General features: G+C 37.3%; 1 protein-coding gene across 4 annotated transcripts in view; it reads left to right on the forward strand.

The window, feature by feature from the left end:
* The window catches only part of LOC101740264 (uncharacterized), a 224,299-nt gene extending 214,309 nt beyond the window's left edge, over window positions 1-9,990 (forward strand). For all 4 annotated transcript variants that reach the window (XM_062676049.1, XM_038020392.2, XM_012697665.3 and 1 more), the window contains 2 exons: window positions 5,727-5,898; window positions 7,740-9,990. In XM_062676049.1, the coding sequence (XP_062532033.1) occupies window positions 5,727-5,898; window positions 7,740-8,372 (805 nt within the window). In that variant the 3' untranslated portion in view covers window positions 8,373-9,990. The remainder of the gene's footprint in view (window positions 1-5,726; window positions 5,899-7,739) is intronic.
* Window positions 9,991-25,681: the final 15,691 nt, after the last annotated feature.

Raw genomic sequence — 25,681 nt, forward strand, 5'->3', positions numbered from 1 at the left:
TGTTTTTGTTTTAGTCCGAGATTAGTTATTATTTTTATTTAATTTTAGTATAAATGAAATGTTAATGCAATGTAATGAAGATGTGTAATATGGATGTAAAATCTGAAGTAAATTAAATAAATAAAATTAACGTTAAATATTTATTATTAATTATTTAATATAAAAAAAAGAAAAAAAATTTAAAAAAAATAAAGTATAACTTTTTACGCGCGTACATAAGTACACGCACCCTTTTTTTAATGCACCTGTAACAGGAATTTCCGTATATAAAGATCTTAAGATGAAACTGTGAGAAGATCTTATATGATTTATAGCGATTTAAGATCTAACAAGAAAGCTAGTTTAAGTAAGTAAGTGACAAGAAGAGGTCATTTATCGACTGCCCTGATAAGCTTTTCTTTATTGCACCTGTTGACGAGCACACGGCCCACCTGATGGTAAGTGGTTACCGTCGCTCGTGGACATCAGCGATGCCAGGGGCAGAGCCAAGACGTTGCCTACCGTTAATCACTTAACATCGGGTGTGTCGTAAACTGTTACATCGGTGTGCAATAAAAAAAATTGTGGTACTTTTTTATCACTTTGTTGGTGCCGTTGGTGGACAGCTATAACAAAACTCGTTTGCGAGTTAAGCTCACGTAGTTGAGAATAGTGTCTTAATAAATATATATTATATCTGTTGAATAATTACTAATTATACATAATAATATACTAGTGTATGTAGTTCTTTAAATGAGTACCTACATGTTCGACAAAAAATAAATAAAAAAGACAAAAATCTATACTAACAAAAACTCAAACAAGATCTTAGACCAATTAAAATTTCAGACACGGCTCTTCAAAAAAAACACTACCATCGAATATTTTCGAACTCATAAAAACGTGACAGATCCGACACGTATTTCTTAACGCGACACCGAATCACGCGTCATTATGACCGGCCCGTCGATTCCGTTGTTGACAAACGCCAATCAATCTCATAACACGTCACGCTAGATTAATGATGGATCAATAATTGTGGGATAACGAGTAATCTGACACCGCGCGCCCGTCGTGGCTTCATCGACAAAACGTGTTGTCTTAGACGATTTGACTGGACGCTTGTTTTAAATTCAGTTTTATTTCTCTCGAAACTATCAAGTGACTTCAGACCTTAAAATGGTCACAAACATAGATCGGTGGTACGCAGGGCTGCCGTAAGCGGACGTGCAAAAGGGTAAACCACACACGGGCGGCAAATCAAGCGACTCATCCCGAAATTCAAGTCATTGTTTTATCTTCATTGTTTTTCTTTTCCACACCTTTATGTGACAACATTCATCATCAGCCTGCATCCCTCCACTGCTGGAAGGAGGCCTCTCCCATAGTCCCAAGTCATCGGTCCACCGGGCAGTGAGACGTCCAACGCTGTGCTTACTGGTACGTGGTCTCGAGTCCAGAACGCGTCTACTCCATCGGCCATCGGTTCTGCCACATTTATGTCCGGCCCATTGCCATTTCAGCTTGCTTATCTTTACGACTATATCGGTCACTTTGGTTCTTTGACGGATTTCCTCATTTCTGACTCGATCCATCAAAGAAACTCAGAGCATACACCTTTCCATAGCACGCTGAGCGTCTTTGAACTTACGGACCACATTAATTATCCTTTTTTTGACTAAACTCAGAACAAGTAGTCGTCGGGTGACAAAATCGGTATTGCATGCGGGTGACGAAACAGGTATTGGCGGCCCTGGTGGTATTTACCCACGCGAGCTCGCAAGACAACCTACCATCAGTAACGGTTACCCCCTTCAAAGTTCATCGTAAGCCCACAACGACTAAACAATCTCCGCCTATTTATACTTACAGTCTAATCAAAATCGAACAAAAATACATCGTATCTACGGTTAGTTTTAATGCCAACTCTACACATTTATTGGTCTGAAGGAAATTTGACAAAGAGCGTCATTCTAAAACGATTTATTTCTATATATTTCTGTCTATATAGTAGACATAAATAATAAAGAGCGCGTATTATAATTCATATCAGAAACCAATAAAATAAATAATTAGATCTGAGATAATGCTGAATTCGAACAGAATCGATACAATATACAAAATGCCTTTCAGTGAAATTTTATCGATAACCCCACAATCGAGACACGAAATCGAATTATTATTTACAAAGAAAGTTATGTGGTTACTGTCCGTGCGTATTAACTTGATTTATCTTATTACTTTTATCGACAAGGAACAAAAACTTTTTCGTAGCAACACCAAAACCAAAGGTCTTATTGTCTCGGTCGTGAAAAATTCGAAATTAACCCTTAAGCATATTGTCATAAAGTTGATCTTTTACTTTTCATTGACAGATAAAAATGTATTTATCTTTAAAAATGAGATAACAGATAAGGGTGGACATAAAAACGTGGAACTAGGCTTTCGTTGCCGTCACACAGTTAGATTGTAGCAAATTGGCCGGACCTATAATTTTATGATTTACTATTGGAAGCTATGATAGCATTGATAAAAAAATATTTGTAATCTTTATCAATGAAAGGATCCATAAGATTATTTAAAAATAATATTCCATTTTGAAAATAATATTGTGATATATATTTTTTTCTATTCTACGTGTATACTATCACACAACAGACGTCAACTGCCGGACATTCAATATTAAAAATGAATTTCTGATATATTTTTCAAAATAAGTTTACAATTCAAGGTATTATGACATGCATTTCATTAAATCCAAATTTACCATTAACATTTCTAAATAGCAAAATTACTTTTATAAATTGTGTTCTAAATCTTAAGTTCGAAACAAAATCAAAGATTACGAATTTAAATATATTAAGCTCAATGGCCAATCCGTAACCAGCCGACTGTGAGCACTTAGCGGCGAGGTTAAACAGCCAGTGGGTGGTCGGGTCGTCTGTTCGATGTCTGTTCTTGTCGCATCTCTTTCATGTTCGGATGTCGCCAGCATGCACATGAACAAATTATGCCGGACTATCAATGGGGGCATGAAACCTTGTAAGAGTCTTTGTTTGAGAGTAGGGGAATAGACCGCTCTTATTGCATATGAATTAGGGTACGAAATCGCAATGAAAAACGAAGACTTGTTTACTTAAAAAAAAAAAAACCAGTGGACTTACGTAATTTGCGACCGATTTATATTTATCGATTTTCACAGTATCTAAGTCTAGATTAATACAATTAAGACTTAGTCGGTCCTTCACAAACTACTACATCGCTACTGGTGGTAGGACCTCCGCACGGGTAGGTACTACCACCCTGCCTATTTCTGCCGTGAAGCAGTAATGCGTTTCGGTTTGAAGGGTGGGGCAGCCGTTGTAACTATATTGAGACTTTAGAACTCATATCTCAAGGTAGGTGGCGGCATTTAAGTTGTAGATTCTATGGGCTCCAGTAACCACTTAACACCAGCTGGGCTGTGAGCTCGTCCAACCATCTAAGCAAGTTACAACCAAAAGAACATTAGTTACAACGGAATCAAATATGCCTTATTAAGGATAACTCGAATTCCACTAGTTAGATTTAATAAGAAATTAATGAGACCAAATGAGAATCACCAGTTTTCAAATAAAAGAAAGAAGTAATCCTAAAATTCCATTCTTCACCTATAAAAAAGAGTTCAGGAAAACCTACAAAACAGTAGAGTCAAATTCAGAACTGCTTCCATTTTTTTTTAATTCGCCCGAAAGCTTTGTACTACTCATTTTATCATAAAAAAAACCCAAACAAATAAAATCTTAAAGTACCGTCGAATTTGTCTAAGTACCGGCACATCTGCTTCAATGCATCAATATAAGCGTGTCTAATGTGTTTATAATAACTACCGCTTCTTTTGTCGTAATTGAAAGGGATCGCGGACGTAAAAGCTATTATGTTCGGGGAAAGAATATTGTGGATGTCTCTGTGCTAATTCTAAAATCCTAAATTAGCAATGCATTATTTAGACTAAGTCATTATAGAGTCGCCGTCGATTTGTCGTCACAGTGCATTATATATATATAATGATCAGTCAGTTGATAGTGACAACTAAGCCACTATCAACTGACTGAATTATTTTCCTATCCATTCGCTGGTAGCGTAAGGGACAATTCCAGCTACGGCGCCACTGGTAGGTAAGCTCACGGGGTTCAAGCTGAGAGAATGTGTTAACACTCGCCCTAGCAACAGCAATACTTTGCACAATCTACTACCGGATCGGATTCACGGCCCGCTAAGAAGATCTGATCGTTCATCGAACTCTTCTTAATAGACGAGCTGTGGGAGTACGAGGACCGGTGCTTGAACAGCCTAAAGACACTGCGAGTAGATCCGAGGGATCCAACAAGACATATTTCAAGAGACGGCGGCTTTGCTTTACTCGCCTGAGTCGGATGTGTGACTGAACTCTAGCTAATATAAGAAAATTCAAAGCCAACAGTCCATGCAGCCTTTTAGCAGAAACCCCCTTCTATAATACTCACAAAGCAGCCTCTCCGATTTGTGGCATAGTAATAAAAAAATCCGCGATCCATGGTAATCGATACGACTTCACTAAATCAATTTACCTTTTTTAATTCGATCGAGTTAATTAGGCTAGACTTAATTTTGCGCATTTTAATTACAGCATTATCGCTATTCGTAACATGATATTTTAATTCATGAAAAAGTAAAGATATCTTTCTATGAAATAGATATTATAATAAAAAGATATTGTTGTAACGAACCAAATAACATTTCTCATGGCAAATCTCCGCTCGAAATCTAATTTTAAAACGTCTTATCCACGCTTTCCTTACGGTTATTAAAAACAGCTACAGAATAAAACCGTAATACGAGTACTTTCGCCCAAAAAATATGATATTGGACTTTCGAATTTTATTAATAGAGGACTTTTATAGCTTTACCTCGGTAATAAAAAATAACAAAGATTGAGGGCTTTAGCGTAAATATGGTTTTTACTGTAATGTGTTTGCTTAGGGCTTACTTTTGTTTTCGCTGTAGGAGATTCATTTTTTATAAGATGCCGCGACGCTATTGGTAATAATACTAAGAATGTTTTCGCATTTCTCTTTATAAATTCACCAACGTCTTATCTATATAAATAAAAATTGAATGTTTTGTTAACTAAGCGTTTCGTTAATAAATATTTAACTAAAAATAATTATTTTAGATTTTGATCAAACTTGGTACAGTGCTTTTGTCATAGTATCATCGATTATAAGTGCTGCCTGAGCAGTTTCTAGATTTAGTCGTTTTTTATGCAATCATTGATAGTCATAGTGAAACAGGATGTAGTATTACTAGCCTAAAATATATAAATATAAATATGTACGATCCGAAATGTGTAACTTGGGAACCTTACAGATCTGCTACGGCTTAAATAACAGTAACTCATTTTACTCTTGACGTCACTACCGGTGACGAACTCACGTGCGAGAGAGATAGCGAGAAATTCCTATGACGCAAGAGATTGACGTCTTTAAAACATTAGCTTTGGAATCATTTTGTGATTAATGGTGCTATTTCACAAAAATATTTATTCGCTACGTAAAAACTTTGCAAGTTGATTTTATAAAACAGTGTTCCTTAATTATTGGTCCTGTTTAAGAGTTTACGGTCATAGAGATATATCAAAAGAATTCTACATCTAGTTTTGACGCCAAGATGTATTCCATTGACCTTTGTCTTGAAGCATTATTAAAATATGTATATTTTCTTTTTAGGCACAAACGAAAAGTTACAAACTTATTGCCTTCGAAATCATCAGCGCCCAGCCAGAGCTCAGGGTCGCAGAGACGGGCCCCACCGCCGGCGCCGCTATACGAAGACTTACAAGATCTCCCGAGAAGGCCACCTCTGCCCCATAGACCTCAAGAATTGGAACCGCAGTTGGAGGTAAGAAATATTTGTATGGTTGTTTTTTTTATTGCCTTTGTAGCAGACGAGCATACGGCCCACCTGATGGTGAGTGGTTACCGTCGCCCATAGACTTCGGCAATGCCAGGGGCAGAGCCAAGCCGCTGCCTACTGCTTAATACTCTCCACAAGCCTCGATTGAAGAAGGACAAGTGATAGCGCTCGGGAAACATCGTGGAGGGGAGCTCATTCCATAGCCGGATGTTACGTGGCAAAAAATACCTTTGGAAACGCACTGTGGATGACCGCATTGGCTTCAGGTAGTATGGATGAACTCTACTCCGGTGGCAGGCGATGCGGTGATAAAAACGAGATGATGGTATCAGAGCACTCCCCATGAAACATACGGCACAAAATACAGAGGGTAACCGAAGTCCCTCCGAAGACCCAGAGGCTCTAAACGATCCGTGAGCATGGGATGTTATGTCGATCGAATAAATTTTCAAATTCTAAGACTTGTATTAAAAATTAGCAACAAAGGTTTCGTTCTGACGCTCTTGAGATAAAAGTTGAAATGGTAAAAACATTCACTGTAACCATGTTGACTAAAATACGCCAAACATCATAATGTTTGCACTAAATATTTCCAAGCGAATTTGAATCTCACGAGTGCTGTCTATATTTATTGATAAAACCACACTGTGAACAATACAGTGATAGATCAGTGATGGCTATCTATGGCTTGCTGTGAGGACTGTAGAGCTGGTTATAGGGCGTACTCTATGATATCACCATTTTGCTTTGCTCCGAAATGCAGTGCTTTGTTCCGTGTTAAATGATAAGCTAGCTAATAGTCAAGATAGTTAAGACTTTTTCATTTTTGACGACAGCATTTTTCTTATGATGGCCTGAAGTAGCCTCTTAATGCCAACAAAATGGTAATAAAAAGGATGAAATATTTGATATGGGTCATAGGTCCAATCTACTGTATGTTTTCATGTTGGTTTAATGTATTAGAAACCACACGAAAGAATGTTAAAACACAATTTTAGAATCTCAAATTCAGCTGAAATATATTAATTGTATCTACATTTTTTTTAAATCAAATCCTTACCAATATTGAGGAATTTTGTCGCATAGTTTTTATTTGGGTATGGTATTAATAGATCACCGATTTATGTGATTTATAAGATAGTAATAACATTAACCTACTATCACTGTGCGACAGAGTATTTTTGTTAATCTTTATAACTATTTTGTACTTATGTTTGCTAGTAAACTTGAATAAGTCCGTCATAATAACGGGCCCGGTTTCTTAAAAAGATTACTCAAGAGTATAATTTTCAAAGGCAGCAGTTTGTTTCGAAGACAATACGGTATTTTAGTCGACAAGTTTACCCTTCAAAGTTTCAATGCCCAAATTTCCTAGCAAGTATTACTTTAATTTTGTTATTTTATGCCAAATTGTCAAAAGCCAATTAGTGAACCGTCAAAACTTTTGTTCTCAAAGTGCGTCATGTCTAGACTTGATATTACTTTTGACATTATAATTGAGTTTAAAATGTTCATCGTTTTAATAATTGTAAGTTTGTAACGAAGTGCCAGATGGTTGACGGTGTTTTAATTACTTAATATTTTGATTTTAATTAATCGTAAGGATAAGGATCGAGAGGATAATCAAAAGATTATCCTCTCAGTTCAAAATTTGAATTGATTTCGACACAAGATAATATCTGCACTAATTAAGAAAGTAGTGTATTTCTTAAGATTTTTTTTTTTATCTAGTTTGGTATTATTTTAATTCATTGAAACCGAGGCACATGAAGTATTTCAAAATCAGATTCTATAAAATTAAAGGCATTTTTTTGGTATCCTTGCAGATGGTGGAAACGAGGAGACCTAACTGTACTGGTCGCGTGTTCGTTTGCGGTTCAGGCAACACATGGCGAGGTGGGAACTCGTGCGGCGGCGAGACCTGTGGAGCTCCTCTTTACGAAGAACTACCACATCGGTCTGATGACTCCGTACACAGCGACGATCACTTCGCAGAAGACGAACTGAGCTTAGTCGGTGAAGCGGCGCCTTGTCGAACTTGCTCCAGACCTCAAGCGCCACAGTCTTTACAGCATAGACCGAGACATCAACGACTAGACCGTAGACCCAAATCTCTAGAAAGAAGGAGAGCACAACATAGGATCCCTCGACACATGCACCCGCCAGATCCTTCAGAATTCCATGAAGGTGTGCTTTTGGATGCGTTGCTGCGGTTATACCCTCAAGTTGGCACTGTTGGCGCTAGACCAGGCCCCGTGCCCGTCGGTGCGGGCGGCGCATGGCCTGGCGGTGAATTACCCGGGATCCAATGCTGGAGAGGACCGAGAGCTTCACCGAAACCTCCTAGCGGCGATTCTTCTTTCGGCTCAGATTCGGGATACAGCAACAATACGTGTGGAACTTGTGGGACCAGGGCGTCTTCGCGTCATAGGCTGTCAGCAGAAATGCCTATGTCATGAGCACAATATGCTTTAAGACTTTAATCGCTCACGGTCTGAATTACGATCAACTGATCAAGTGATGAATGATGATGATATTTGCGGGAATTAACGTAATTTTTAATACCGTAGATTCCTTAACGAGGGCCTAAATTGGATGGCCTATTCTTTTCATGCCTTCTTCGATAATAATGTGACTTAAAAAACCTGTTGTTTCTGATTTTTACTAAAGTAATCGAGTAGGGACTTCCACTTTTGTAAAATATCGCTTCGTAGGCTAGTCCCTGAATAGATACTAGTGTCATTACTATAAATTATTATATTATTTTTAGTGTTAAAATATGTTTTTTTTTTTTGTACAAACCAATCGTGACCATATTTCGTAGGCTTAGAAGTTTCGTCCTAGTAAGTTAATTCGAGCTAGTCCTAAAATTACAAGATTTCACAATGTGATTCGAAATAAATACGTTTTTTTTTTTTTGTAAATTTCTAAGCTATGTTTATCGATAAGTTGTTTCCACGGAATGTAGATACTGTACAAAAACTTAGTTAAATAAATTATACTTTAAGATTGAATTTTGTAATCATATCAAGTGTAATTAATACGAAAAAAATCACACTGACCTTTTAAGGCGATAGACAATTTCCGTTTTAGTTCCATTGCTGAGCCTAAGATCGCTTAGTTATTTTTTTGGCAGAGATCTGCAGAGGGTTCAACTGACTAAAAACCAGCGCTAAGTTGTTGCGGCAACGCATCGATGCGCGCTAAGGAATATGTAAGCAGAACCTCGGGGATTCCCCGTAAAAATTCAAGCATCAGTAATCAAAGGTTTTTCTTTTGTATTTACTAGTTATTATTTTCTTTTTTGAATGATTTCATTAATTAAAATTTTAATGATGAATTATTTATGATATTGTATTGTGAGGTATGTCGGAGTCAAACCTCCCGTCGCTCAACATCCCACGTCAGAACCTCGCATGAGACAGAACTCATGAAAGGCAAAGGCGTGAGAGTGAAGCGTTTAGTGCGGAGCACATCTCTCCTATCACCCTCCCTCCCCCTCGGGAACCAAACACGTCTGGCCTTGCGTACTGATTGTTACGTCTGAATAGTGGGTTGTTGTTGCAAAATAAGTAATACTGTGTATTCTCCCGTCTTTAATACATTTAAACATGTGGCTTAAAAGAACCGTTCTCGAATATGAAATTTTTGGACTTTTTCCAACACGCAACGTAAGACAATTAAAAGCACATGACGCATGGGGTCAAGGGCCTCGCGTGACGCGCAATGTATAGGAAAATAACGCGAATTAGCAATGTTTTTTTTTTTAATTAAGCTACTTTATTTATTGACCACTGACAATGTTTTTTTAAACAATTCTGTATGACGAATGAAATTTTTAATGAAATGTATTATGTAAATCGCTCATGAAAATGTATGACTGTCTTTCTTCCTGGGGAACACTATGTTGTTGCTTAGTTAATTTTTATTTTTATTTAATTAAGTATCTTATTTATTATTTTGTTTTGTTCACTGATACTGTCTGTATGTATCACTCACTCACTTATGTTCCGTTTTTTTTTATAAATTATATATGAAGAGCACAATAAAACATAACAATAAAAAAATACATTTTTATGAAAGCCTTTTATTTTATTTTCACCTTTCAATGATACAATATGATGTCGTAGGAATACACATGTCAACAATTAACTCGCTTTTTGTACTTGAAGACGTCCCTATATCTTTTTTTCCTACCTTTTTTTATTGCTTAAATGGGTGGACGAGCTCACAGCCCACCTGGTTTTAAGTGGTTACTGGAACCCATAGACATCTACAACGTAAATGCGCCACCCACCTTGAGATATAAGTTCTAAGGTCTCAAGTATAGTTACAACGACTGCTGCAGAAATAGGTAGGGTGGTGGTACCGACTCGCGCAGATTCACAAGAGGACCTACCACCAGTAAATTGGCTGGTATTCTAAGAGGCTATTCCAGTTTCGCGCAGACGGGTAGGTGAGCTCACGGGCTCAACCTGAGAGAATTTGTCAATACCGACCCTAGCAAGAGTACTGCTTTGCAGTATCTACTGCCTGTATAACGATTCACTGAGAAGATCTGTCAAGAACTTCAGTGAGCTATGCCTATGGGACTGAATAGACCTCAAATAGCCCAAACAACTTGGGCAATGAGTTCGAAAACTATTTCTAAAAAACATCTATAATTTAATAACAACGATGTCACAAAACTATCTAATCTTATTAAGCAATTATCGACCTTGTTTTCATTGCATTAACAACGTAAGTTGTCTAGCGAACGAACAAAGTTTTTAATTTTAGCATCATCTGTACAGTCGCGTACAATACGAATAGAGCTGTCGCGCTGTACAGTCACAACTAAATATTAAACGGGACGCCGCCAGACAGTTTCCGCTTGTAAATTGAAGTCATTTAATAGTGTTGCTAGATTAAAAAATGAAATTAATCTTCATATTGAAATAGGTTGAGTTTTTTATATTTAATGTTAGGAAACCGTTCCTTCACACACGTAGTAGCGTTTTTATTTAAAAAAATCGTGAATATCTTTATTTATTTAAAATCCTGGGCGTATTATGAGCATTCTAAGATAGGTCCGGCTATTTCTGCCGCATAGCAGTCATTAGTTTCGGTTTGAAGAATGAAAACCCTTTATAGCATACCATCATGATTTAGATTTCATGACTCAGTGTTTGCGGAATTTACATAGTGGTGGCTATACGCTTCGTAACTTCTGTCGAGCCCGTCTTCAAATACAACAATAGCAATAACTTTTTTGAAAGGGTTCTAATTTTTAATGTTTTTATCGCAATTAATATAGAAGCTTCTCTTTGATTGGCTATAGACTATAGAATGGTTTTTGAAACAATTCGAATTTATTTGATATATTATTATTCGAATACTAAAAAATGTACAAAGAGACTATGTAGGTTATGCGTAAAATTTCAAACCACCATTATTTATTTTTCTCCACTTATGCTCATGCCATAAGAGGCTATTTCAGCTTCTCCTTGACGTGTAGGTGAGCTCACGGGGCTCAAACCGGGAGTGTTGCTAACACTAGCCCTAGCAAGAGTAGTGCTTCACTGAATATACCACCGGATATCGGAAACGCGACCTACTGAGAAGATCCGTCGAGAGACTCTGTGGACTGTGTCTATGAGTTAATTTACTCGTCGAGCCCTTCGTCGCAAGCGACGGGTTCGGCGAGGACGGTGACCGATGTTTGAGATACCACCGTTTTATTTAAACTTTTTGGCTTCAATACTAATTTGGGTGCGTATAAAACTTCACTATTCTAATATTATTTCACGCATCCAGCAAATATAATCTTCTTATTCGTTCAACAAATATTAATAATCTCGCTAAGATTTTGATTTATACGCCTAAAGGGGCACTCTCGGCTATAATTCACAAGCACACGGACAGACAAAAGAAGCAGCAAAAGCGTCACGTCAACGTTAATAAACAGCATTGTGAATAAATTAATTCATTTAGATGGAAAATCCGCGGGCCTTTCCTAGCTCATTATGATGAATGTTTTTATCAAATTCATTTGGCAACATTAGTTTATGTAAAAATAATTCTATATCCTAATAATATGTCTAGTTTTATTAATATCATTTAATGTATTTAATTAATATTTGTGGAATACGTCTGTACGCTGAAATACCAGTATTCTACCGCGTTATTAATTTTACAATTTCAAACATATTAAAATAAAATTAGCACTTCAACTTTCAACATTATTTTTTACATTGCCAATTTGCTTATTTCTGCCGCGATCTGTTTTGAAGAGAAGACAGTCGATGTCACAATGTAATTAAGACTTTTCAACATTGGGAACACGGATTTTTAGATTTTCAATTTGCCCATTTCTGCCGCGAAACATTCCCTTGCATTGCATTATTAAGCGAGTCAATACAAATAGCATTTAGAAGATCGATTAGGTAGGTGTGGGTTCTCCAGCTAATCTACGGTAATAAAAAGCTCATATAGCATGATTATATTCTCAAATCCAAAGACCGCGCGCACACGTAAACGACGGCAATTTTCTCTAACACTGTTCTCAGCGTTACTGACAAATCGCTTTGTTGGCTTCTCCGCCTCCGGCTGCAATTTCGACGACGCTCTAAAGACTGTAAGCGCGCGGATATTCATGAGATATACAGATATTATTATAATATTTCTTATTTGTTTATATCGGCGGACGAATTCGTGGCTGCTACTATAACCTATGCTCCTTGTGTCGTATTCCTCATTACTGAGGGTCGTGACCACCCTTTTGTATCACCTTCGCACGCACGATTTTTCTCCATCCATTCTTGTCTCTGGCGGTGTGGAGGGCGTTGTGAAACGTGGTATCAAGAGCGGTGCGGATCTGGACGGACCAACGTATTAGGCTGCGCCCCCGAGGTCTTTTCCCATCTACCTTACCAGTCACGATAACCTATAGACACCACGAATTAAAGACTTTCACACTTTCAGATAATCTAGAATTGATTTGATTAATACGCTTTTATTAGCTTCATACGTATGTTAGTATGTAACGGACTGGTGGTAGGACCTCTTGTGAGTTCGCGCGGGTAGGTATCATCACCCTGCCCATTTCTGCCGCGAAGCAGTAATGCGTTTCGGTTTGAAGGGTAGGGCCGTTGTAACTATACTAGACCTTAGAACTTATATCGTGCAACAACATACAAGGTGGGTGGCGCATTTACGATGTAGATGTATTTGGGCTCCAGTAACCACTTAACACCAGGTGGGCTGTGAGCTTGTCCACCCATCTAAGCAATAAAAAAAAAACATGATTTTGATCTTTCAAAACGTCGGATTAACTCGAAATTTGGCATACTTATTAAGGACGGATGATAATTCAATATTTGAAATAGTTTGATCCGTTATTCTTACTAGGATAATCAGGTTAGCATTTTTTTGTTTTCCTGAGACCCGGAGTGTCTGCGTCATGACCAAGAAGGGAAACTACCAGGCGCGCCGTTCACCTATTTCTCGGATAAGTTACCGACTGATTCAGACGAATTTTTAAAAAAAGTTGAAAAAATTGAAATTCAACTCCTTCTCGCGTCGTTTTCCTCATTACTGAGGGTCGTGATTCCCCCGCTGCATCAGTTTCTCCCGTACGATTTCCCTTCATCTGCTGCGATCCTTAGCTTCAAATTCAACAAAAAAATGAAAAATAAAAAACTAAAAATAATTTTTTCTTACACTATTTTAATACAAATTTATTAAAATTTATTTTCTATTTCTTAGTGGAATTTTCTATAAAAGCGTATTTTTATAGTTTTTTTAAACTATTATTTATTTTATTACTTAGACGGGCAGTGTCCACTTGATGTTAACTAGTTACTGGAGTCCATAGGCATTGTCCATAGCCATCATGTAACACAAGATATTTGACAGATGCCTGAATCTCGCTTACGACATTTTCAAGACAAGCCTGCATATATACAAGTTCCGAACAACAATATTCGGACCGTCGGTCTACCGAGCAATATCACCCGCAAAGCATAAACAGCCAACCCCCACATTTGAGATATGAGTTTTAGGTCTCAGTTCTATAGTACCGCGTTTTGACCATTCTTTAAATCATAACGCTTTGCTTATTCGCAGCAGAAATAGCCAAAGTGGTCGTACCTATCGCTGCCGGCTTAAAATAAATAACACCTTACCATAATAATAACCTTTACTGGTGATAGGACTTCTTCTGAGACCTTACAACTCATGTCTCAAGGTGGGTGGCGGCATTTACGTTGTAGATGTCTATGGGCTCCGGTAACCTCTTAACACCAGTTGGGCTGTGAGCTCGTTCACCAAACTAAGCAATAAAAAATACCAAAATGAATACATGTTATGATAACTGTAATTTAAAAATTTTGTTTAACCAAACTGCCGGTTTTTAATTCTGGCATAGCCGCATCACTCGCCATTAATAGTCTAAGCGCTTAATCTATTAGGCTACAACATTGTACATATAGTTCACGTACTCAGAGAGTGTACATTTAGTTTATAAAATAGTCATTTCCTTAAAGCCCCATTAAAATATTCATCGAAACGTTTATATCATTAATTTAACAAAATCTGCGCCCATAATTTGCGAGTCGGTACACTCTGCCGCGAAGAATGCAATTCATTTCGCGGCCGTCACAAAACTGTTCTGTCATTCGCGACAAACTCTGCGCTTATAAATAAACACGCGTATATTCTGTACAAACTCGACAAAATGTAGAATACTTTGACCGGCTCGTTTAGTTATATCTTCAGACATATGTTTGGAGCTCATCTTAAATAATACAGTCAAACCTGGGTAGGTGAGAAAACTGTTTAAGTGAGAGTAACAGCCAGGACCCGTCATTTTAAGCTCCCAAGACCTCTATTAGCGAGAAACAGGAACCTCTGTAAGAGAGAGTCGTTTTTCCCTCATGGACCTCCGTAAGTGAGACTGCTACTTATCTATACCTCTATAAGCGACAATCGAGCTTTATTGATTTATATTATTTAGGAGGAACAAATGACAAATCAAATTACAAATTTAACATCTGCTATTTTATGACTCATTCTTAACTTTCGTGTAACTTCCTACCATTGTTTTTGTATTGTTTTCTCGTTAATATTGAACCTATTCTATTTCGTGGAACTAAATAACGGTGTTATTTTATCGCATTCTTTTCGAATGGACACGTGTGCCTGTGTACCGTTCTGTTTGTCGGATTAACTCAGTTTATCGTTAATCAATTGCGAAGGAAGTTCTGTTCTGCATCATATCAAAACGGAAAATTAAAGTACTGTCATTAAATCATAAACATAAAATAGTGAATGCGTTTGAATCCGGAAAATCGCGAAATGAAATTCAGAGGGAGCATTAGCGAGAAACTCAGGTTAGTGAGAAATCTCTATAAGAATGAAATTGTGAAAGAATGAGATTGTGCTCCCTTGAACTCTCGCTTATCCAGGTTTGACTGTATATAGTTAATAATAATATCTGGTGGACCAGTACCCAAGAGATTCATTGAAAAAAAGCCCGAGTTACAGAGTTTGTTTTTGGACGCATTAAGTACTCAGACCCAAGTGACTTGAAAGGACTTGTATTACCAATAGAAAATTATGAATTGATCAGTATTTTAGTATTTTTTCCGTTGCTCCAAGGTTCGTAATGTTAATAAGTATATATAATAAGTACACGTAATGTTAAATGATTATCTAACCAATCGACATCACAATATAAAGGCCGCTACAATTGTTTTTTTAGGATTGAAGGATTACTGGTGACTCGGAAGCTTTTTCAGCTTCACCATGACAGGTGGGCGAGCCTGAACTCAACCAGGAGGGGTGGGATGTACTAACAGATTTTTATTCCCTACCTAAGCTAATAGGCCTCAGAGGCTATTTCAGCGTAACCGTAACTAGTAGGTGAGCTCGCGGGACTCAAACCTGACGACGTTGCTAACACGAACCCTAGCAAGAGTCATGATTCGCAGAATCTACCACCGGATCGGAACGCGACCCACTGAGAAAATCCGGCGAGAAACTCAGCGGCCTGATGTTTAGGTTACGTTTGAACTCTTTACCGAGTTCGACGAGTACGGTTACCGGGGTCCTTAGCCTGCTCCTAGTGTTAGAGCTGAAGGCGTTTATTGCAAAAGTTATTGGATCTGATGGATTCCTTAGGACCTGTACTGCAATTATTATTGTATAGACCGCTTCACTCATGCGATTTCGATACAAACACCATTCTAAATATCGATTTTTTAAGAATAACAACACCATCCTCCGACCGCGGACTCGACAATTTAAATATAGCATTAAAACGTTAACGCACTGCGTAGCGTCGCTTTTGTGTGGACACAAGGAACAAACGACAGCGCGCCCTTTGATACTAACTTTTATTTTCAGCCAATTTCATGGCAGACGGCATTAGTTGCCAGGTGCCCGGCAAAAATAAACGTTAGGCGCCGTTCTGTTTAAAAAAAAAAAAAGAAACAAATCAACCGTCAGTTACATTGTTTGATTTGTATTCGTGATTTGTTTGATGTCAATGTGTCGCGTTTAATTGATTCTATGCGCGGATAGTATGAAGTTCTACTTGACAACAAATACGGTATCTGCTTTGATATTTCATTTCAATGTTCAGCTTATTATTTGGGGTTTTGGTATTTGATTTGCTGAAACGATTTGTTTGGGGCTTATTGAACCCGGTTGTTTCATGATCTTGGGTGTTTCTGCGGCAAAACAGTCATGCCAGGGCCTTGAAACTGCGATACTTGAAAACAAATATTTTTTTTTGTATGTAAACCGTCGTCATCTTGTAGCGGATGCCCCTAAACTTATATCTTGGTAAAGTTAAATCATTTAATTATTATATTTACTAAACACAGAAAATAAAAAAAATATATAGCCTTTATTTGTTATAGACAAATTGATTAAATTTTATCGATTTGTGGTTTTTGAAAATTTACAAATCCTTCATTAAAAATAAAATGTAGGGTAGTCGTTATTATGTTACTACCATCTACAGGAGCAATGAGAAACTAATCGAAGTGAAGCAATCTAGTGGCGGACGCCCCTAAAAATGTTTGTTGAATGCTTGAGTTGCCGTAAATGCCTAGTGATACAGTACTACAGGATATAAGAGCGAAGTTATAAATTAATGTATCATCATCGGACCTTGATGCATGTGTAAATTTTTAAGTTCATCGGTCGAGGCTTGAGTTAAATGTGATGTCGATGATAATAATGATAGGAACGATGATGTTGCTGAAGATGAGGGTGAGTGAGTGAATGATGAGGGTGTACATATAAAAAGAAGGCTTCTCTTCCCTGGTGAGTATATGAGCATGTCGATCCTCCACCGCGATTCCCAGATTTCCACCCCCGCTTCGAACCTCACAGCCACCACCCCGGTCCCCCTTAGAAATTTGAATTCTGCTATCGGGTAATCTATCTATATTCTATCTATATATATAAAAATGAATTGCTGTTCGTTAGCCGCGCTAAAACTCGAGAACGACTGGACCGATTTAGCTAATTTTGGTCTTAAACTATTTGTGGAAGTTCATAGAAGGTTTAAAAGGTAGATAAATATGAAAATGCTCGGAATTAAATAAAAATAACAATTTTGTTTATCCTTTGATGTGTCCCCGTCGGACGAATTCCTTTTGTTTGTTTTAAGTTTATTTTATACAAAAATTTAGGTATTTTATTTATCGATTGGGGCACTACGAAGTCTGCCGGATCAGCTGGTTAAAAATAATTTCACATAACACATTTTAACCGAACAAAATTAGTTCACAAACTCGCAGCGCCGTGTTGCGGTTAATTCGACACGTCAACGATAATTACTGGAAAATGGGCAATTAACGGTTGCTGGCTCATTTCAAATGTTACCCGATCGAAAAATCCAGTCGGCTTGTACAATAAAATGTTGGTGACGCTACTGTTCGGCGCTCTGCAGTTTTATGGTGTCCGTATGCTCACCATTGCTCACGGTTTTTTAGCAGAAGTTGATTCCACTACGTACCTTGTATTTATCATTTAAATAATGCTGCACTTATCACACAATAACGCGTTACTGTTCGCTTACTAACGCTCACGGTTTTTTAGCAGAAGTTGATTCCACTACGTACCTTGTATATCTCTTTTTAAATAAAGCTGCACTTATCACACCGTAACATGCTACTGTTCGGCGTTCTGCAGTTTTATGGCGTCCATGCGTTCACCAATGCTCAAGGTTTTTTAGCAGAAGTTGATTCCACTACGTACCTTGTATATCTCATTTAAATAATGCTGCACTTATCACACCGCAACGCATGACTACTACGCGGCAGAAATAGGGAAAATGGTCGTACTTACACGTGTAGGCTCATATGACGCATCAATAGGCGCCCTTTTATTTATTTATTACGTAGACAGGAGAATGAGCCCAAGATATTTATAAGGTAAGGTTTTAGATATCACAATGTAAATGCCACCACTCACATGCGAAACAATTCATTAAATGTAGCTTACTATTCAACACAAATATTTTAGTGAATTTTACGTAATAAAGAGAACCGAATTGCTGTGATTGCATTACACAAAGTAGGTATGGAACCAAATGCAATTTTTAAAACTCTCTATACGCTTGGTATTAGTAAAATGTTTGTGTATCGGGCTATTAATAGGTGCAATGAGACCTCCTCCTCTGTTTGTGACAGAAAAAGATCTGGCCGTCTACGTAGTGTTCGTACGAAAAAGGTGGTCAAAGCAGTAAGGGAAAGAATTCGAAGAAATCCTGTCCGAAAGCAAAAGATTTTATCTCGGGAGATGAAGATAGCACCTAGAATCATGTCGCGTATTTTAAAAGATGACTTAGGACTTGCAGCCTATAAGAGACGTACTGGTCATTTCTTAACTGATAATTAAAAAGAGAATAGGGTGGTAAAATCGAAACAACTACTGAAGCGGTACGCAAAGGGAGGACATAGAAATTTTTTGTTTACGGATGAGATTTTTTTTACAATTGAGCAACATTTTAACAAACAAAATGACCGTATTTATGCTCAAAGCTCTAAGGAAGCTTCCCAATTAGTCGACAGAGTGCAACGTGGGCACTATCCGACTTCAGTGATGGTTTGGTGGGGTATTAGCTATGAAGGAGTGACTGAGCCATACTTTTGTGAAAAAGGTATCAAAACATCGGCACAAGTGTATCAAGATACCATTCTTGAGAAGGTAGTGAAGCCCCTTAACAACATCATGTTCAATAATTAAGAATGGTCCTTCCAGCAAGATTCAGCGCCAGATCATAAAGCTCGGTCTACGCAGTCTTGGTTGGAAACGAAAGTTTCGGACTTCATCAGAGCTGAAGACTGGCCGTCGTCTAGTCCCGATCTTAATCCGCTGGATTATGTTTTATTATGGCAAGACTAAGTATATAAAGATTTGGTATAATTTATCTATAATCTTGTAACATTTCATTCCCATGACATCATTTAACACTTTTAAATTATGTCAAGCTATCTTTTACTATTTTTTTTCACAAATATTTTTGTCTGTAATGTATTTTTTATTGAAAATATATTTTGCTGCGGACCGCAAAGGTGTCGTTTGGACAGCGCTGATTTAAACTATTCTTCAGATAAGCTGATAAAAAAAATCGTGTCGTGGGATAGAAATAATCGCTACGACGATATATCGTTAACTTTAAATTTTACATGAGGATATGTTTGACAGGATCCGTATCGTCATCTCTTAGACGACGCAAAACGAAGCGCTCTGAGCGCTACAAAAATACCTACGTTTAATATTTTTATTATCGTCATCACTCAGTGTTTAATTTAGCACTAGAAAGCGTTGAGTTAACGACAACTCATAAATACAAAGATTTAATTGAGTTACGATTATTGCGATGCTTATAATCTTCAGTTTAATGACTTTATGTCATTTTTTGTAGGGATGCACCCGTGTTTTTGTTTCGAAGTATTTATTTTATCGATAGATGAGTTTATTTGACTACTACTAAAGGTTGTTTTGTAATTAATTTAAAGCCTTTATTTTCATTAACAAATCTATAGACGCTTATGGCCCATCTTGTATTAAATCATTATCTCAATGTTTTATTACAACGCTGCCACTGTTGTTAACGTCTTAATGGTACATTAAAACCTATTTAACTCTTTTAACTCAAAGCTGAGCGAATGCATGACCGAAGAAGCACCATTTACTGAACCGACTCTTCAATGGAGACCTTGAAGTCGGTAGGATAGTGTGAGCTTTCTGGTTAAGTGCAGCTTAAGAAAACCAGATAGCACAACGTTAATGGTAATCCGTCTCTATGACACGTATTGTGGGTAGCAGCGGAGTAGTTTGTACTCATGGTCGCATGATCTTCATTTGCATATCTGACTTTAATATTTTTTATTGCTTAGATGGGTGGATGAGCTCACAGCCCACCTAGTGTTAAGTGGTTACTGGAGTCCTTGAGACATGAGTTCTAAGGTCTCAGTATAGTTACAACGACTGGACCACCTTTCAAACCAAAATGCATTACTGCTTCACGGCAGAAATAGGCAGAAGTAGATTCCAGTAACTGTTTCACCTCGGATGGGTAATAATCATTTGTCGAATATCACAAAAAAATATATCGATATCTTAATGATATTCTTATGTCGCATCGAGCTATTCCCCGCCCTATAAGATCGTATTTTCGTCGTCACTCGCCGGCGTACAGCTGCCACAATTTGTCCGGTCCCGTGTGCATACGATGCTCATGTTAACAACATTGTTTTGACTTCAACTTCTGTTTTCGGAAAATGCGACTAGTTTCAGAGACGCAGTTCATTTTTTTTTTTTTTTTAAATAAGAATCCGTCTCGAGATTAATCGTGGGATCTATTCTGGGATTGTTGTAGTTGAAATGAAATGTGACTTGGATAAATATAATTTTATTGTGTCTCGATGACAGGAGAAAGTTACTCAAATGTCACTAGCTAAATACGAATTTGCAAGTTATGGGTGAGAGTATTATAGAATTACGAAGTATTCGACACATACACCTATTTAGCATGCTGTTACTAGCTACCTAGTTCGGTTTGCTATTTAATTTCCTACCTATGCTGATAGCCTTCAGAGGCTATTTCAGCTTCACCCTAACGCGTAGGTGAGCTCACGGGGCTCAAACCGGAGTGTTGCTAACACTGGCCCTAGTAAAAGCAGTGCTTCGCAGAATCTACCACCGGATCCGGACCGGATTTGTTTTTAAGTAGTACTGAATGCTTGCAATTGCAGACGAGCGTAGATACTTCTGAACGGCCACAGTGTCTGAACCGATCAACTAGCGTCCTTTTTAACATTTGCTTAAAGTAAATGTCACAGCACTCAACAAAGACCAACAAAGGTAGTTGCTTCATTGGCGCGGTTTTCTCTTGAAATGCGCTGTGATTGAGCGCAGCGGTTTCAGGAGTTAAGAAAAGTCTCTGTCTCCGAAACATTCTTTAAAATTATGGGAGAGTAAAGGAAAATAGATTCAGAGGCTGACGCTTGACTACATCCAGTGTCGGCCCAAATTCGGAACCCCAGTCTTCGAGGTTATCCGCGTAGCAGCAGGGCACGAGACTTAGCATTGCGTAGAACGTTGAAGCGAGAAGGAGGACTGTAACGTAAACATTGAATCACGTTATGAAATTTAACAGTCAATATTTCAATTCGCACAAAGGTAAATTCAGTCTGAAAAAGCTCCATTGTGTCATGAAAAAGCTTATTGTCTGAATTACGTGAGCCGAATCTGCGTCCAATGCTTTGGGAAAAAAAAGAATATTATTTCTTTGCCATTCCTTCTCTCCGAAAATAACTTTGATATAGAAACATGACTAGAAAAGATTACGACACAGATTACGTATTTTGGTAAAGTGATTTGTTTTGAAATATAAAAAAAATGGATATCCCATTTTATGGTTGTAATGTTGAAGTAATATTTAAATCTTATTATCGTGAAGCAGTTAAATGTTCCAGTCTGAAGTCTAGAATGCTTGTTTTATCATAGAATTGAGCCTTCGATCTTATTGTTTCGATATTAGTAGCGGTACTCACTTTATCTAACATCAAATAGGCCACTTTTACTTACCCACATAATAAAGGAATCGGAAGGAGGAATTCCTCTAACCAGTTGATCCATAATATGATCTTAGCTAATGATGAACTAATGATTTTAACTATCGCACCTCCCGCCATCGAAGCAGAGTTCGTTAATACAATCTAGAACCGCTGCGTTATGTGGCATAAATTTTTGTTAGATATCATCTGATTCTGTTAAAATCTCCTCTATACGGTGTGTTTTCAGCGCTATCTTCTTCAAAGTAGGCTTGCAGTAGTACTCAGTGGTAGACAGCGACTTGACTGGCATTGCTAATAACCACAACGGAGGGCGATAGAACTCACAAGATGGGCCATATGCTCGTAGGCTTAGAAAGGCAGTTAAAACCACACGGGATATCGGATACAAGCTATTGATAGAAGTTCCAATAAAAACTCAATAAGCATACCACATATTTACAAATAGTTACATTATACAATCAAAATGTCTCATCCAGTAACACTACAGCCATTGCTCCACGATCCGTGCAGTTCTATTTAACTTCCTCATACTACCCATCATCATTACCATTTATTCGGGGTCTTCTCATTTCTCTTTCGTAATTAGACTTACGCATAGCTTTACGTTTTCCTAATGATATCATTTTTCGTGGCAGCGCGTCTTTACATTTTTGAAAAATATTTCATGATTGGCTTAATTTCTTCGGTACTAAGCTAATGGCAGCGGTAGTAATTGGAGAATTCGCGTGGGAAATTTGAAAATCAGAATTAGTAACTAGTAACGGTCCAACCAACAGAATATTGACGGAAGAGTGTGTTCTGAGATTGCACAAATGCGATCTAACCTATGTACCAAAAACTAGTCATTTCTTTCTACCTATTAACAGGTAACTTCGAGAGTTTCTTCTGGGGGTCGAGCTAATGGGGCTCAGCCGGTAAGAATTACTAAGATATGCTCTAGCAAGAGCAGTGCTTCACTGAATCTACCGATGGATCGGAACCGCGACCCTGCTAGGGTCAGTGTTGGCAACCCTCCGGTTTGAGCCCCGTGAGCTCACCTACACACAGTAGGGTGAAGCTGAAATAGCCTCTCAAGGCTATCAGCATAGGTAGGAATAAAAAAAGCTTCACGGCAAAAATAGGCGGGGTGGTGGTACCTACCCGTGCTGACTCACAAGAGGTCCTACCACCAATAAAAAAGTTCATCGAGAGTCGTGCTGTGACGCCTATAAGCTATCGGAAGCTATTAACACTACCGAAGCCATGAGCTCATCTATCCGATTAGAGTAAGTATTATAAAACGCAAATAAAAGAAAAGCTGATTTTGGGGCCATTCTTAAAATCAACAACATGTGCGTACTGAATACGCGACCACGCGTTCCGTGGCTTGACATTTTCCAACAAAAGTTTTAGATCTTCTGTTTACCACGTTTTTATTTATACGGTTTTCGGGAGACATTATTAAAACTACTATTGTTTTTTATTGCTTCCGCCGCTTCGAGTACTTTACTATATCTGTGGTCACGGACGACTGTTTGTTGTATCTCCTTGTAGTTTTCTCGGAAAATTCTCGAATCCAAACTTTTTTTTTAATGAAGTTACAAAATTTACATTTAAAAACAATACAATAAGGATGTATTTACAATAGCAATTTCTTTTTAGATGCAACGCCTAAAATTAAACTCAAAATGTAAATGATTTTTCGATTCTGAATGCTAATGGTAGTTGCGATTACTTATTGTCGAAACTAAAGAAATAAGGTAAAACAAAGTGAGACTCATGATTGATTCTAAAAAGTATTAATGGTCTAAATTCTTAGGAAGTATATATTCTGTATATTAAGTTCAAGCATATAAACAATATTAACAATTAACGCACCAAAATAAGAGAAGCTTTTTCGAAGTAAACTTAAAGCACAAGTTAAGCTCTAATGATCGTACTGTACCGTACAAATTAGTTTGGAATTAAATTTTGTATCGCAGATCCGACTTGAAAACTTACTAAAGTTGCTCCGCCTCCATCATTACACATGAAGCTTCTTGTACGCAACTTCAGGAAGTTATAATACTTTGATTGTTTCATTGAAATATTATGCCGCGAAGTCATTGTTAAGTTCGTTCAAAAATAATTGATATCATTATCATTGAAAGCACGTTTACTGGTGGTAGCACCTCTTGTGAATCCGCACGGGCAGGTACCACCGCCCTGCCTATTTCTGCCGTGAAGCAGTAATGCGTTTCGGTTTGAAGGGTGGAGCAGTCGTTGTAACTATACTGAGACCTTAGAACTTTTACCTCAAGGTGGGTGGCGCATTGCGTTGTAGATGTCTATGGGCTCCGGTAACCACTTAACACCAGGTGGGCTGTGAGCTCGTCCACTCATCTAAGCAATAAAAAATAAATAGCACAGCCGAAGTAAAATTTTTATCCCGTTGTTGCTAGTCCGAATATTAGAGTGAGGTTTTAAAATTGCTGTATTGCAAATTATAAAGTTGATCGGACGTTTGAAGTCAGTTGTTAGTTAAAATGACATTCAAAGATTCCGTTACAAACAAACAAAGATTTAAAATGGGCCATAAACCTAAGAGATAGATAGATAGATAGATTTAAAATGGCTCTTCGTGGGTTTTCTCGGCGTGAAATCAAATTTGGCAGGTACTAAAACTACTCTAAGCTTTCGATTCGTCATAATTTAAAATCAATTTTAATAAATTTGAATTATAAATAGTGTAAGAAAAAATGACTTTATTTAAAAAAAAACGTGGGGTGCTTTTCAAGATATGTATTATCAAAATAACCCTTCTACTCATATCTGTTCATAATATATTTATAAATACTGACACCATGCACCCCAAGGTTTTTTACAATAAAATAAGTTTTTCTTACACTATTTTTAATTTAAATTTATTAAAATTTATTTTCTACTTTTTAGTTGGGTTTTCTATAAAAGCGTACTTGGTAGTTTTTTTTAAACTATTATTAATTATTTTTTTAGTTAAATTTCATTTTATCAATATCTTTTCTAAATTTTTTTTCCATTTTGAATTATCATCGGTCCTTAATAAGTATAACAAATTTCGAGTTAATCGGGCGTTTGGAAGGGGATCAAAGTCATGTTCAAAGATTCCGTTACATACTAACATACATAAGTCTGAAGCTAATAAAAGCTTATTAAAAATATATCGTGATGCTTATTACGTTATGGCCCTAGATTAAATTCATTGAAATTTAAATTCTCCAAAATATATTACAATTTAAAACTCAAAATATAAAAAAAATGTGGAAGATCAGTAAAATATCACTGACTTTGCAAAGCCCAATCAGAAGCATAAAACCATTGAAATAGTGATCGTGTATCTAAGCTAATTGTTAAGCGATTATATTTTGTGTACGAACTTGACATTTGACATTACATTCTGTTACATACATACGTGATTCAATTTTGAGTTGATACCGTTAACCCTACCGCGCTTAAATTGACGAAGATGACAGCCCTGCAATCAGAGACGTGAGATCATGGGAATTTAGTCCCCCAACACGGCTTAAATCTTCAGTCTGAATTTAGGACGGGACTTAATAACCACGTAGTAATCAAATGACAGTTGCATATTAAACTAATAATTCTAGATCGATGTTCTTCTCACCGTGAATATTTCAGTATACAATGAAATTGATTCTATTAATAAGCATTAAAAACCGCAAATGTCA

Source organism: Bombyx mori, chromosome 25 (genome assembly GCF_030269925.1).
Source record: "Bombyx mori chromosome 25, ASM3026992v2".
In the NCBI taxonomy this organism is placed as follows: Eukaryota; Metazoa; Arthropoda; class Insecta; order Lepidoptera; family Bombycidae; genus Bombyx; species Bombyx mori.